Source organism: Rhea pennata, chromosome 3 (genome assembly GCF_028389875.1).
Source record: "Rhea pennata isolate bPtePen1 chromosome 3, bPtePen1.pri, whole genome shotgun sequence".
NCBI lineage: Eukaryota > Metazoa > Chordata > Aves > Rheiformes > Rheidae > Rhea > Rhea pennata.
In genome coordinates, this window is record NC_084665.1 from 127,751,467 (window position 1) to 127,768,111 (window position 16,645).

General features: G+C 40.7%; 1 protein-coding gene across 3 annotated transcripts in view; it reads left to right on the forward strand.

Moving 5' to 3' along the window:
- INTS9 (integrator complex subunit 9) overlaps positions 1 to 16,645 on the forward strand; it is a 69,486-nt gene that overhangs the window by 45,222 nt on the left and 7,619 nt on the right. For all 3 annotated transcript variants that reach the window (XM_062571233.1, XM_062571234.1, XM_062571235.1), the window contains 3 exons: positions 474 to 645; positions 6,155 to 6,279; positions 7,773 to 7,940. In XM_062571233.1, coding sequence (XP_062427217.1) covers positions 474 to 645; positions 6,155 to 6,279; positions 7,773 to 7,940 — 465 coding nt within the window. The remainder of the gene's footprint in view (positions 1 to 473; positions 646 to 6,154; positions 6,280 to 7,772; positions 7,941 to 16,645) is intronic.

Below are 16,645 nucleotides of genomic sequence, written 5' to 3' on the forward strand. Positions count from 1 at the left end.
TTTTGGTCCTGTGAAACTCATAGTAACATAATGGTGAGGACAAAACTCCCTGGTGATACTATGATGCACAAAAACCAGATTAAACATCAGAGCACAGAGTTGTTTGTGAACATGGCAAATAGGGAAAAGTAGTTTATTTTGAATCTGTCAGCTGAGCATTCTGTTCCCTCAAAGAAACTCTTAAGCAGGGAGTGTTTGCAGAATTTCCTCTCAGAAAGTCACCACTGATACCAAAGAAACGAGAACAAGGACTCTGAAGGTCCTGATCCCATGTTCTGCCTTACTTTTTGTAACTTTTAGGGCAGTAATGGCTAAATCTGATGGAACATCTAGGGAATGTGTAGGAAGGGACTCTGTGATGAATTATAAATAACCTGCAGATTATTTATAATCTCATGTAAATAAACACGTGGTGCTGCAGAGCACAAAGGCATGAAAAGATTGTAATATCAGGATTTTTGTTTTTATTGCAGCTCATTCAGACAAACAAACTGAAACATTATCCGAGCATCCATGGAGACTTCAGCAATGACTTCAAGCAGCCTTGTGTTGTTTTTACTGGGCATCCTTCTCTTCGATTTGGAGATGTGGTTCATTTTATGGAGTTATGGGGAAAGTCTAGCTTGAACACTGTTATATTCACAGGTAAGTTAAGTGCTGTTCAGAGTATTGAATTAGCAATAGGTTGTGCACTCTGGTTTGGTGTGGCCACATCTTAGGGGCTTTACTCATTTGTTCTGGGGCAGAAGTTTCTGACTTCAGTAGGCGTTTGTCTAAATTAAGACCCCAGGAATGACTGTAGTGACAAGGATAATTATTGTGCCATTTAATTTATTTTAGCCCTGCAGAGACAACCTTTGCCATACAGAGTCAATCATTACTGTTTCTAAGCAAGATCTTTGTTATGCACAACAGTAGAATGCCTACAGGAAATTAATTTTTGGATTAAAGTCAGCTGGCTGCACGTTAAAACCAAGCGAGACCTAATTGATACTGGTCAGAAAGGAGAAACACTTCCTCTCCATCTTCCACTGGAATCACACACCTTTCCTCTTCACTTCTCCTGCCCTCTCATCAAAACCTCAGACTCCTATTTGCCTCTTCATTAAGCTTGTACAACTGATAGCATGTTTCTAAAGATGTTTCTGTCATCTTTGGTTTTCCAGGAGCATTCAACCCATAAAGACCTGGCAGTAGTAATCTGTGCCTCTGTGCCATCTGGCCGAGAGTTTCTTTTTCTTTTTTTTTTTTTTTTTTCACTTGTCTTTTGGCTGACAGACACATTTGTATCTGGAACTGAAGATATAGCTCTAGCTAATACCCAGGGGAGCCGTTTGTCTTCTCAGTGGTTCAGGCTGCCAGGGGCACAACAGACTTGTCTTTAAGTTCCTCCACTTTTCCCAGTCAGCTTCTAGTGCTGACCTTAGTTTTAATGGATTTAATGAATCAAGCTTTATCCACCTCAGAATGAGCTATAGTTTGCAAACCACTGGGAGAGTTGCATGCAGAGACAATGCAATCATTAGCAGCAAGACAAAGTATTTAAGAGAAAGCATTAAGTCTTTAAGAGATCTAGCAAAGGAGATGTCTTCCAGGATCTTCTTTTGAAACACTTCAGAAGAAGTATTAATTTGAGTGACACTGATGCTCTATCCAAATTGACACCTCCTTTTTATACACAATATGTAATACACAACAGAACCCTATAGTGGGCAGTGCTCAGACCTCAGAAAGAAAATAATTCTTCAGGCCAGTGCTGCTGAATTTTTGTGCAAAGAGGTCTGGTATAATTGGCATAACTATTATATATAGCTCTCAGACAGATAAAAAGATGTGTATTTTGGACTAGGCCAAAGTAATTAGAAACGAGGAGAACACTGAGTAGCTGATCAAACCTATCCCACAGCAAGGGAATGATGGAGTCCAATGTTAAACTTATTTCCCCTCCCCCCTTTTTTTTTCTAGCAAATAAAACTGCTGGAAAGCACATGACCTCCTAAAGCAAACAGGATTGGGAATGTTCTTTTTTTTTTTTTTTTTTTAACTAGAGACTTCTTTCACAGTATTGGTACCAATAGGTATCACCGGTTCATTAAGTGTCATGATACTTTTAAAACAATTTGGAAAGTATACTGGTAGATTTAGAGAAGCATGCAACTAGTGCTACTGCAAGAGGAGGGAGGATACAAGCTGGGGTTCCTGCTGAGCGCATCGCCCTCTTACTCCTTGAGACACTTGAGTCTAAAGACTGTGCCTTTGCTGGGAACTGTGCGGCACCAGAGCACTAACATAATAGCTCTTAGAGTACCCGTCGCTCCTACAGTTCAGGGTAGTTTCAGGAGGTTTGCCCTGATTACAGTAATCAATGAAGTACAGCTGTGCATTACCTTGGAGGCTGTAACAAGTTGCAGATGCATTGGGTCATGGTCTTTGAGATTCATTCCTAGTTTATCCTTCAGATGAAACTCCAGTTGTGGTCTGCTTAGCTTGTATGAGTGACCTTCGAGTGCACAGTAATTCCAGGCACTTGTTGTGGTTTGTTTCTTAAATTTGTCTGTCTGTGGCTTTTTGTCTGTGGATTTTGTCTCTCTCTCTGCAGCAATATCCATTCAGCAGGATGTTCCTACTTCCATTATGACTGTCTCAGCAGGAACAAAGACTTTTTCTTTGTCTACAGAAATTCCCAGGAGATTAAGTTCTTCTGTTCTTAGTAACTCCAGAGGAAATCTGAAGCACCTTCATTGATTCCCTGAATTTATATTATTTAATTATCCAGCTTCTCCTGTTTTAAGATAAAATCCCCTGCAGTTATATAAGAAATGTGGTCCATTGAAGCAGTATGTGCTAGCAGATGACATTCCAGCTTTTCCTGTGAAAGGCTCCTGGTGTCTGGTAATTAAGATCTTTAAACTATGAGCCATGAAATATTGGTAATGATGACACTACTTGTTCAGTCCACAGGATCTAGGTAGTCTCCACCTTTCCAATTTGTAATGTAAAAAACAAGGATGAAAAAATACAGACTAAAATTGCAGCTGCTGCCAATAGACAGGACACCAGCTGGGAGTAAGCTGTAGCGCTGCTCTTCTGGCTTCTGGCTTGTGTTATCTACAAATGTTACCACTAAAGCAGTATTGAGTAGATTATTGATTAAAAATATTGAACACTGCTATGCCAAAAAGAAATTCTAGAAGAAAGCATTGTAGGCAGAAGTCTAATTCTTGCTGTCTCTCCAGTAACAACAATGCTTTAAAAACTAGCTCCCTAGGAGATCTTAAAGCAGCTCATGCATGTCACATTAAGTGCTGTTCAGTGGAAGATTTTATAACTCAAAGTGTCACACAGTAGTAAATCAAATGTCTTGAGAAAAAGCTAAAGATCTGTAATTCTGTCAGAAAAAAGTCAATATGTGTCCTTGACAAGTGCTGTCTTCCACAAGACCACTGATTTCTGGTTTTTTGGTAGTTCCAAAACAGCTATTCTGTTATCTCTCACGGTTCACTGTAAGACTAGCTCAAGTTATGTTTTTCATCTTTTCTAAATGTTCAAACTTGCTTGTTAGAATTAATGTTAGGATTTCTCATTTTTCCAAGGCTGCTTACGTTCTTCTTAGTTGCTCAGAGAGATCAAAGTTTGGATGCCTTTTTGGATTCTTAGATCAAAAAATTCAAATCTATAGCTTATCCAGGCTTATTTATTCAAAAATGTTTAGTTGAGTAAGTGCTGCCTTATGACATTTTCAGATACAAGCAGTCAAATCTCCGTCAACCACACCAGATGAAATGAAAAAATTCAGTTCCAATAATTTTTCAAAACTCTTTATTTACTGTCTTACTGTACATCTCTAGCAGAAGATCTGTGCTTGACTTTGGTTTTCTTTTTTAACCCAATATATTTTTTAAATATTTTCTTATTTAAGCCTGATTGACTACTGATTGTTTTTCAGCTAATTCCCTTCTCATTAGTGATTGCTGTTAAGCTTACTACCAGTAACTCTCCCTCTTTTTACATTGGTATTTTTGTATTTTGTTCTATTGTCACTAACACATCTGCTTTTAACTAGGATGGCTTTTTGCCCGGTATATTTTTTATGTCATGTTTATGGATTCTTGGCTTTGGGGGCATTCCCTAAGATATTCTGGTACAACGATCAATGTTTGTTACTATTTCTCACTTTGATCTTTCCAGGCAGTTGTGATGACAATTGCTTTAAACTTTGGAAATTGCCTCTTTGACAATTCGAAATGTGTCATTGCTTGATGCCACATTCTGTTCTCACAGCGTAAATAAAACCGCATCATGATCGTTGGTACCTAGCCAACAGCAGATTTTTAGGCTAGCAATTAACTTGTCTTTATCAAGAGAATGAAGTTCAATATTGAATTTTGGACACCGTGCTGGGTGCTGAACTTACTGTGGTAAAGTTTTAAGGGTGTTTTTTTCTTGTTAGATACATGAGAAATCCAGCTAGTCCTCTCGTCAGGGTGAAGTAAGAACACAGGCTTGCTGTGTAGGGCTGGACTGGAGATCTGCTGGACAGCACTCTGCCCTTGACCACGGCAGGTAGCAGATACCAGGGAAAACTAGAGTGAGCGTACGACTTCTAAACCAAGACTGAAGTCTCTGTATTTAAGTTTCCTGAACATTTATCATTTTACACTTTCTGAGTGGACACTAGAGAGATACCTCATACCGCCTTCCAGCAAAGCTTGCTGGTTCAAAACTGTACTTCACTCTGCAGGTTGTCCTTTGAGGCCCTGTGGTTCAAACTGGTTTAACAGAAGACAGTCTTTGATGCATCGCTTTGTCTTTTTTTTTTTTTTTTTGCACCTATTCTGTCTTTACCAAGCTAATACCAATTTTTCTTTTTTTGCCATTCCCGTTACATGATCAGTTCCACAATAATTTGAGGTAGATAGTGATAGCACAAGCTTTTGCACATCGTTTGATCAGTGATCCCCAGAGTTGGTGGATACATGTATTCTACACTGTGCCACATTATGAAAACATACAGTTTTCAATCATGCAAACAATGGAAAAATCGTATTCTGGTTGTTGTATTGCTCTCTGTGTGAGTAAACGTCCATTCAGTGCATGTCTTTTGCCTGGTAAACTGCTAGTCTAAATTTCACTAGGCAATATTAATACGAAGCAAAGTTGAGACTTACTATGTCTAACAAACTTACAAATTTAAAAAAATAGTAAAGATATTTTAAAAAGTAAAGATAGCAGTGCAAGCTGCTCTAGGTGATCCTGCTTGAGCAGGGGGGTTGGACTAGATTTCCAGAGGTCCCTTCCAACCTCAACCATTCTGTGATTCTGTGAAGTTCTAGCAGGCTTTAGGAGGAAATTGTCAATCCTCTATGAAGATGTGTGAAATCGCTGTTGCAACCCATCTCAGCTCCTGGATAGCCCCTAATGCAAGCAGCTGTCAGCTAATCCTGACTTGAGCTAGAATTGCTCTATTGGCATAACTGTAAAAAGTCCCAACTGACTGTCCTTCCAGCAAGAGGGCTTCCTCCAGATCCTCATGGGTTATGTTAAATTTTTGATGATTAGATCCTTGTTTTTCCATCAGTCTAAACCTGACATATATGTGTGTGTACACACACACACACACACACACACACACACACACACATATATATATACACACACACACACACACACACACATATACACACTGTAAGAAAAATGGAGGTAACATGTCTGCTGCAGGGGACTTTTTACAGTTTCATGAAGATAGAGATGTATATGCCATGTTTTTGCACAGTGAAAAACAGGCTGACATTTGGGTTACCTTGTGATACCAAAAAATTTATAAATCTTGCTCTTTTTTAGACGATCTGATTAAAAGTAAGAGGTGATGTTTTTATCTTGATTAAATTTGTTATAAAAATCAAGCAATAATGTGTTGAAATGAAATAGTATTGCTCCATTACTTGATTAAGGTAAGACTAATTGGGGGCATAATTTTCATCAAATTAACTGAAAATAACGGATGGGGGAAGGAAGAAGGGAAGAGATTTCTATAACAGAATTAACGTTGCTGAACGACAGCTCTTCTAGATGATAGAACATGAAAACAGAGAGAGGAATTGGGCAGTCTTCATTCATAGGAGGCATTCAGTGTTCTCAACATTTCTCTTTTCAGAACCAGATTTCTCGTATCTGGATGCCCTGGCTCCTTATCAACCTTTGGCTATGAAATGTGTGTATTGCCCCATTGACACAAGACTGAATTTTATTCAAGTGTCTAAATTACTCAAAGAAGTCCAGGTAATGAATTTCTGTTGTCTTCTCTTAAGTTTCTTAACAAACCTGAAATTAGTAGTTTGATTGTGAATGACTTGCGTTAAACAATGGCAAAATTCAAGACAATACACGTCTCTCTTTCCATGAGCACGCAGCACTGAGCTCTCCTTTAGTATCCTACTCCAAAATAAGTATGAAGTGATTGCCAGTCTCTGCACAGAGTGGCTACAGGATCTCTAGAAGTTCAGAGTGCAGAGCGGATGATGTACATACAACCTGTCCTCCTTTTTATATGTATATAGATGTAATGAATTTTTCCTGTATTCTTTTTTCCTATTTGTGTAAATATGCCTGGCTGTGTCTAATACAGGCTTATTGTTCAACAGTTCCAAGTGTTGAACTTCGTCAAGAGCCCCTCAGCGTTCACCAACTCCTCCATATCTGCCTCTTTTTGACTGCAGCTAATCTTTGCCTTGGTTCTGGCACTACTGCTTTGGACTTCCACTGTTGTGTTTCCTCCAGATCTGTTGCTTTTCTCCCCCTGTTTGCGAGATCCAGACTTCTTTTGTCTCAGGAGAATGCCAGGTTGTTCGTGTAGGCTCTGCATTCCCCCTTGGCTCTTTATGGCCTCATTATGCCTGAACCTCTCCTTATCCATTCAGTTTGTTTCTACTGAAATTTGTTTTCTGACTCATAACTCAATTAAAATAGTACCCAGTATTGTATTGGCTGAGCTTTTCCTTTGAGTATATCTTTAACTTGGAAACACAAAAATAACATGTTTTTTCAAACCTTTTAACAATGTCTGGATCATCTTATGTCATCGTTTGGTGACCGGGTTTGCTGCTATACAACTGATGGCCGTTGCCATTGCCTGGTTCTCTGACAAGCATCTCCTTCCATGTTGCTACTGAAGCATAAGGATGTTTTCAAAACAGTTTGCAGAAACAGTGTCTTATCCTTTGAATTCCTTAAATCCTGTGCTGATCCTTGTGATAACCAGCCTGCTTATGCTTTGTTAATATATTACTGACTGTTTATGAAAATCCAGAATTGCCCATTTGGCTAATATTTGCAGCCTTGCATTTTGATACATCTGCCTTGCTCCATGCCATGTTGTGAGGGTCCCCACCACTGCTGTCATTTGGTTCCAATTTAGATGACAAGATTTTGGAAGATAAAGCTATTGAATGCTTTACTATTTTCTGTCCTTATGGCATCTAACATGACTGACTGCTGATACTTAAGTGGTGATTAAAGGCACAAATTTAGGCCTTGTTACTCTGGACTGTTTTTCTATACAGGGCAAGGACTGCCTGCTCCTTCAGCAGTTTATTGTGATCCTGATTGGATCTTCTGGATTGCATCTTTTGTATATTATTTTCATATAAATAAGTTAGCTCGAAACATCAATTTGCAAACCTCATGATGGCAACAATTATAGTGTGGGTATGCTGTAGAGCAGTGCACAGAGTCTGCCAGATGTTTCTCTATGTCACCACAGTCTTCTTTTCCAGCCTCTTCATGTAGTTTGCCCGGAGCAGTACACTCAGCCACCACCAACGCAGTCCCATCGCACAGATCTGATGATAGACTGCCAGCCACCGCCAATGTCCTACCGCAGAGCAGAGGTGCTGACTCTTCCATATAAGCGGCGCTATGAGAAGATCGAAATCATGCCAGAAGTGAGTAACAAAAGAGGAAAAACATGAGGGCTCCTTGCTCCTATGGTCAAATTCGAGCTACTGTTTTAATAGCCTCTTTGACTAGAGGAGATACTGTGGCTGTGATTTATTATTGACCAGGAACATGTAAAGCACTTTCTCTCAAGTGGAGGACTAAATAAGAAGCATTTCTGAGAGAGGTTTATCACAGTCATGTAAACTAACGGGAATTGAAGAAACCATTATGGGAAAGCAAAAATAAGTTCAGGTTAATTGTCCTTTGCGAGGATATATCACATCTCAAAATATAGAATGAAAAGCAATCTTCACTAGCCAGCTGGGAGGCAAGCAAGTCATTTTCAGTTTATATCTGAGAAAACAGAGGCACTGGAGTTTGAATTAGTGGCCTAGGGCCAAGGAAAGGATCCAGAGGAATGGGAAGTTAGTATCAGGAGTTGTTTTTCTCCATCCCTAACTGTTCCTTTCCATGAGAAATCCCCTTTCCCTCAAGGAATACCATTCAGTCATATGTTGAAACCACAGTAGTAAAATGGCTCATTTGTGTTATAAGTTTCTATAAATGGTTAATTCTTAAAGACAGTTGAAGTCCAGCAAGTTAATGGGTTGGTTGTAGCTATCTTATGCCCATAACATCTGTTAATGATTTATTAACCTCATAAAACATACAAATTTACTCATAAAACAAAGGGTAACCCATATGCAACAGACATGACCTTAAAACATTTTTTTGACAATCTGATCAGCACAAATATGTCTGTGAATCAAAAGTGACGGTGGCTTTTTCCAAGCAGATGTTACTGCCCTTTGGAAACAATTGTATAGATGAGCCTGTCTTTCATCAGAGAATAGAAGGAGGGAGTACCCTTAGATAACTGGAATAGCAAGTACAAAACTGATACCCATGTAACAAAATCCCTCAGCCAGTCCACAGCACCTGCTCCTACGATTCTTTGTGGGCCTACTTCATGCCTCAGTTCTATAAGGAGGCTGCCCAGCTACTGGTTAGAGCTACTGGGAGATTTTTAATTAGAAAATATACTTGGATGCAGGTATATCATGGCATGTGTATTTAATTATTTTGGAAGTTTGCATATTTATTGACCCTATTAAGCCCAAGACTAGTAGAATGTGGTTTACATTCACCATCATGACCAAAACAAATCTGATGCTCTGAAGATAATGTTCCACCATCTGCAGAGAGCCAGCACACGGTCTACATACTGTTTAGATTTCACTTAAGCTTTCTCTAAACTGTGAGGGTGTAAGTGAGCCTTGATATATAAGCCTGTCCTTTATGTCAGCCCTGTGAAGGGAACAGATACCAGCTTTCCTGGCAAACAGAATGCAAATTAGCACAGATACTACAAATGAATATTCACAAATCCTCATGCGTTTTGAAGTTCCTATCACAGGAAGGGGTTGTCTTAAAGTTTGCTAGACTGGTCCATGGGAGTTGCCTGTTCAATTCCTTCCTCTGTCAGAGTCTTCCTGTATGATCAGCACAAGTCCACAACACAAAATGTTGTAAGTTTACCGGTCTGGGGCCAGTGGCAGGTTCGTGGGATTAGACTGCACCAGAAAACAAGTCAGTGTTTCTCTTCTTATCTTGGTCTTTTGTGGCAAGCTCCCCTACAGTTGAGGTTCAAGAGTCCATGTGGGTTCAGCTTCACTGGCAGCCTCCAATGTGGACATGCTCTTCATTTCTCTGTCTTGGATTTCCAGAGTTTTTAGGTGCTGTCTCTCACTGAAGCTAATGTCTTCTTTCCATATTTGTAAGTAAAAAGAGAATAGGGAGGTAATTAAACTTCCCAAAGCTTCTGGGACATTGGAGGGAGGGTGCCTGAAGACAGTGTGCTGTTCACCAAGATGGCTATGAGTGTTAAAGAAGCACCTAGAATAAGAGAGCAGATTTCCACTGCATTCACTTTAGCTTCGAGTGTTCAAGCAGAAAGGTGCACAGATAGGAATGTTGAGAGAAATGACCTTTTTCCTCCTCTAACAAATACCAAAACCCATCAAATTGTATTCACACAAGAGTCCTGATTTCAAAGTTATCTGTCTGCTCAGGGAGTGGAAACATCTCCTGTGGTATCCACATCCAAGTATTCTCTCTTAGTTTCAAAGCTGCGCATAACAGCTTGCTGCAGCAAGCTACTTAACGTGTAATGATTCTCCTGCAAAAAGCTCTTAAGCTGATACAAAAACTGAGTAGCGCAGGTCGTCTCTGACACCTCAGCAAAGCCATCTTACTGCTGTCCTTCCCTGTCAGTATCAGAGAGATAGTGTTTGCTTGTCTAATGGTGTTGTTTGAGAATTAGTGCCATTAGTGGGTGCATTCTGCCTCTGAGAGCAAGAATGTGATACAGGACTGTCAGTAGGATACTATTCTCCAGCACTGAGATATGCATGCAAAGCATCCTCAAAAGCAGGTGCTGATCACCCTTTCTACAGGAACTTACTAGAGGAAGAGTGATGACAGAATTTACAGTGATCACAGACTGTTTCCTGAGAACATCCTCCATTTCAGCAGATGTTGGTCACATCACCCTGTGAGACCAGTTTGCTTCCAACTTGAGCTGCAGAGTGGCAGTAAGGCAAGGAAGGGACAGTACATTGTTTCCCACCCTCTCAGGCTTTAGGCTTTGGGCTCTGAGCCTCAGCAGCATAGCTGATAACTGCAGAGAAGGTAACTACACAATCTCTCCTACTCTGTGTAAGCGGTCACAGCAGCGTCATCTCAAAGGATCCCTATTTGGTTTTCAAATACGTGGGAGAAGGAGGATGCTTCTAGGGCCTTTATTTCCTTTGGTGCCATTCCCCAAAATGAGCACAAAGTACTTTCCTCCCCCCCCCCCCCCCAGTAATTTTTTATGTGCCGTCTGCCTGGCCTGCCTCATTCTCCCTCCCAGCAAAAGAGCCTTGTCTGTCCATCCTTTTGTGCAGAGAGGTCATGATGTTGGTTTTGAAGGTTGATGCAGATGGTCTTTGATTTCAGGCAGGATTTACACAGTGGTGGCAAAAAATAGCTGTAGCTTCCTCATCTGATGGGTGGGTTGTACAAGACAGGATTACAAATATGGTAGATAAGGCTCCCTGATGGAGCCTACTCCTACTGCTACTTAATGTCCCCTTCTCAGTAGCTTTGGCCACATGACCAAAAAGTTGTCTGAAAAGTTTAAAGTTGTCTGAATCCACAAGGTTTCCTATGCTGCAAGGGTAGGATGTTCTTGTTTCATAGAGGATACACCATTTCTGGGGTTCTATGACGGTTCAAGTGACAGGTGGAAAGGGTATTTTATAGCTCCCAGCAAGCCTTGAGAATTTGGCTTCCACATTTTGAAATCTGCACCAGAGTTAAGATTTGGATCTACTCTCTAAAGTACAGCTAAAAGTCTCACAAAGGAAAGTCTGCTTCAATAAAGTCCTGATCAGGGCCCTCTCTGAACATCCACAGTCTTTTCCCATGAAACAGAGATGCATTCAAACTTATGTCTCAATCTTTAGACCTTCTGAAGTTCCAACAGTTGACACAATATGGTCTCAGTCACTACAAACTGACTATATTCTTATCTGAAATCCAGCCTGTCCAACTAATGTAAATCTACAGATACTACTGGAGCTCGTCTACATTTCAATTACTTTAGTGTAGAGCAAAGTCAGGTCAAGCAGGACTCTTGTATGTTAATGAGATTTATACTCAGAGCAGCTTTTGTTTGAAAAGAGTTTTTTTTTTTTTTTCCCATCTGAACATGAGGGAAAACTTTACTGTGAGGATGACAGAGCACTGGCACAGGTTGCCCAGAGAAGTTGTGGAGTCTCCTTCTCTGGAGTTATTCCAAACCCTCCTGAACGTGATCCTGGGCAACATACTCTAGGTGACATTGCTTGAGCAAGGGGCTTGAACAGATGATCTCCAGAGGTCACTTCTGATCCAGTCATTCTGTGGAAGCCTTTAAACTTTAACTAATTTGTTCTTCTCAGCATCTGCCTTTCACTTTAAAATAAAATAAAATAAAGATTGCTTCCTGGAAATTGGTTAGGCATTGTCTTTTCACAGGAGAATGGTGGGAAAATGGAAAGCACCTTCTGGAGCAAACAGATAAATTAAACAGTAGTGTTTGAGCAAATAAAGTGCCTCCAGTTTAATTAGAGCTGAACAATGGTGTGTATCACTTGATTGCAGCAGCAGACTGACTTCAGTGACTCTGTGCTTTTCAAATACTCAATTTGCAAGTTCTTCAGAACACAGAGCAATATAGGAGAGCGTCGCCATGCAGTCCACTGTCCCCTGTGAAGTGAAATTACAAGGAATTGTTGCAGAGAAGAATTAGAAACACTGCTTCTTGGCAGCCAATTCTAATTATATAGCTTTCATTGCAGCCTCCCCTTCTCCTGTATTGACTTTTCTTTCCACATACGGTCTTGCCAAGTCCTTCTGAGAGATAAAGAGGCAAAATATGACTTTTTTCTTACCTCTGCAACTTCCTTCTGTGTTTCAGGGGCAAAAGAGTTTGATTCCTCTGTTTTTTCTGGCCCTCATCTTGGCTTGGTGACCCCAGGTTATCAAGTCTCCTCATCTCTCTCCCTTCCCTTTCCCCTGGCTATTCCCCCTTGTAATATAAAGATGCTTTAGGCTCACCTATCTTATCATAAAGCAAATGAAAGATAACCTGCTTATTTGCTTGCTACTATCATTCCTCCCTTCCTCTCCAAGCTCACTGAATCAACTGCCTGCAAAATTGCCTGGACTTGCTCCCTCATTCCAGCATAGACCCTCTCCGAATTTGGTCTTCACTTTTTGGCATTCCACTGAAGCTGCTCTACTGACTTTTCCTTAGGCAAAGCCAGAAGCACTGGAGTCTGTCGTCCTCCTGATCAGTGTCATCAGTGTTGAATGCAATCACACACTGTCTTTGTAAAAACATGTCTGCTGCCTCACTACCGCATCTCTCTCCTCTCTTGGTTGTTCTGCCTCTCATTCCTTCTGCAGAGAATTCTCCTCCTTCCTCCTACCTGTTGTGGGCCTTGAATGTGTTAGCCCTCATTTCTTTCACTTTTTTTTTGTTGCACCTTTTTTCTGGTTAGTCTTATCCTTCAATTGCCCTGTTGATAAAAACTCAGGCCTGCTTTCCTGCTCCAGACCTGTCTTTTCCTGTCCACATTAAAATCTATGATTGCTTCTCTTTCATTTTGGATATCTGGCTGTAGAATAATGCTCCTTATACCCAGCCATGCACATCCCTTCCCTGTAAGCATCAACAACTTGACATTCTGACCCATAAGCTGATTACAATATTTTGAATGTTTTGAATCATACCATTTTGATATCTTTCCAATGACTCCTCTTTTGTTTCTGCAAGCTGCTTACCCTCCCTTTGAAGCTATTTCATGTCTTTGCTTTCCCTACCGGTCATTTTTCATGCAGGGTTGAGGTTAATTTTTCCTGGTTCCAGCTTCCACTGGCCTCCTGTAAGTTCCTCAAACAGTTATTTCCTGCCTTCTCCTAGGCTACACCGCATACTAGGGAAGAGCTCTATTAAAGAGCAATGAATTTACTTCATTACACTTTCTAAATACCTCTTTAGAACTGTCTCTTGGCACAGTATTGGCAAAAAGCCAACAGTAAGCTTTTGTAGTGAATCCACTGCCTATAATCCTGTCCAGTATTGCTTCCTGTTGATTGGTTGTACATATTTTTCTTGCTTTGATCTTCAGGCTTTGGGGACAAGAGACATCAGGTTGATCTGGGTCCCCATAGTCTCCCCTGGGACTTTTAAGCCGTGCTTAAATGCAAGAAGCAGTGATAAAGATGGTGGTTGCCTGGAGCATGTGCGTGAAACAGAAGTGGCTTATTCCATTGCTCAAAAACATGGGACTACCCCTCCAGCTTGTTTTGTTTCTCCATTAGATACAGACCCCGTGGAATAGTAAAGCTATGATGTAGGCAAGTACGTGGCATAATCTTTCATCCACTGAGGTTAATGAAACTTTAAAATCCACTTCAGAAGGGATTGTAGCAGACCCTCAGAGACTGAAAGGTTAGTTGTAACCTGAAAGTTCAGGTTAGTTTAGCAACCTAATCATCTGCTTTCAAACACTTCGATTCTGTAAAACCTGAGGCTGAAACACCAACAAGACATGACTCAGATCGCCATCAATGATTATGTAGATGTCCTTAGTTACAGGATGTTTCTTCTTCTGTGCTGGAAATACCTTTGTTCCTTTAAGTCCCATTAGAAAGGTTCCCTGAGTAATTCCCATTCTACTGCATTATGGCCCTGTGCTTTGTTTAATATGCTTGCTGGCCATGAATGGTCCCTCCACAGGCATATTTAAATCTTTAGACCTTTCCCCTTGGTGCATGTGTGTGACCACATATCTTTTTGTGTTCCTCTGCAGGATCCGATACTTGCAGAGGAACTTCTTGCGCTCAAACTCTGCCTGATTTAACAGATGGTATAAAGCCAAGGCTGAGTAGGTTTGAGACTTCTGCCCACGCTATAATCTCTTGTGCATTTCTGTGTCTGCTTTCAAGTGCCTCAATAACAGAGCTCCTGACACTTAAAAATAGAGAAGGGGTAAGAAGAAGCAGGGAGGTAGGAGGTGAGGTAAATTTTCTTTCTTTCTTAACATTGCCATCCAAATAAAAATAAGTGACAGGATGACAACCATGTTTTTTTCTGTTTATAGAACCGACTATACAGATCTTCCCTGCTTATAAATACAAGGGATATCCTACAGAATTTAAGCATGTGGAATATTTGGGCACTGTTCCTATTAGAGACACATACACTGGGAGCGGTGCTGTTCTGCACCTCATGGAGTTCCGAAACTGGGTTTGATGTGTGTGAGGGGGAAGGATGCTGAGGCAGGTTGTTCTCAGTTCAGGTTTTGTTGAAGAGTGCTTGTTGTAAAACCTTCTGTGAAATCCTAACCACGAAGAACTGGTGAAGGCAGACGGGGCTTTAAATCTTTGGGCTTCCTTAATAATTGGGAGAAAGTTTTTTTTTTTTTTCTGTCACATGAATTGCAACCTTTATAGGAGCTAAGATTTGGGTGGGAGTCTTTTCATGCCTGGTGAACTCCAGGACCATAAGGAATCATTTCCAGCTAAAACTAGAAATGTCCTCATGGATTACATGGCCAGAGCCCAGCTGCAGTTGTTAATGGTGTTTAAAATATGCCTTATAAAATGTAAGGCACAAATTTCAAACTGGGAAGACTTTTGCCCCTGCTGTTCCCACTAGAATGCTGTTCAAACTCCCACAGTCTCTGATGGCTAGAAACATCCTAATTTCCACCCTACACATATTCATGGCTGGTCTGCACAAATTTATTCTTAACCTCATGTTTTAGCATAAATAGGTTTTCTCTTTTGTTGGTGTTTTCCCTGTGGTGTTTGTGTAGAATAATCAAATTCTGCTTTTGGCTTTTTTTCTACCAGGCTAAACAAGCCAAGATAATTTAGTTTCCTCTTACAAGGCAGCTTCTCCTTCCCTGATCAACTCTTCTGTATACCTTTCTTGAACTTAAATTACCCACAATTTACAAGTAGTTCAGAGGAGATCTTGCCAGGCCCAGTGTAATAGCAATAGTTCATCTCTGCTAGAATTACCTGATAGTTTCCGGAGTTGCATTTGTCTGTGCCACATTTGTGGCTCTTGATTCTCATGACATGCACTGATAAACCTAGACCCTCCACCTCTGTCATTTCCAGCTGCCGCCAGCTCACAGCAGAAATTCTCGGCATTAGCCCAGTCCCTGGCCTTGCATTTCATGCTATTGAATTTCATCTTGTTTTTCTCACTCCAGTACTTCAGGTCATCTGGTTCTTTCCCTATGATAGCCTGAAGTTTCTGTTAAGGGCTTCTCAGCAAACTTCAGTGATGCCTTCTGCACACTCCCTTTATTCTGTGCTGAGGTCATTGATAAAGATTGGACAGACCTGGGCTCAAGACTTGACCCTTGAGGAACTGCAGTATCAGCCCAGCAGTTACTTGGGTCTGTCTCGCCTTCAGCCAGTGCTGTCCCCCCCTCAGGACTGCTGTAGGAATCTGATATTTGGAATTTTCCAGGTGGTACCTTGCTTGCACTTTGTGAAGCACAGGCTGTGGCTGACTCATTTCCCTCAGCAGTTGTTTTCTCAGGGAAAGAGATTGTGTTAGTTGAATGTGATCCACTTTTGAAAAATTCAAGATGTATTTTCTTTCTGTTTACTGTGTTACTGTGGTATAGCAGTGTGAGTAGTGCCATGGATCCCCTAGTAGGATTTCTGAATGCTAGGTACTGGTTCCTGCCCCAATGAATATATTCCCACTTTATTCTTTTATTTTCCTAAGGATTTGCAAGGTGTTGAGTTCATAATGGGTCTTTCCTGCCCAGTGCTCTCACAGCTCTATTGCATGGCTTTGGTTTCTTTGATGTGATCCAGCTGCAACTCTAGAAAAATCTCTAATGCACAGATGATACTTTAATGCACAGCTTGCACATCTGGCAAATGTGTATTTAATCCTGAAGTAAAAAATCGTCTATGTCCCTTTCTAAATACATGTGCTATAAACTACTGTACGCATCAATGAAATTCGGATTTTAAAAGTTAAGGGGATTTTAATTACGGATAACTTTTGCTGTGTTCCTACAAGTTCCCTATCCCCCCAGTCATAGATGATGAAGATCCAGTTCCTCGCAGACCTTGCCTCTCCCTG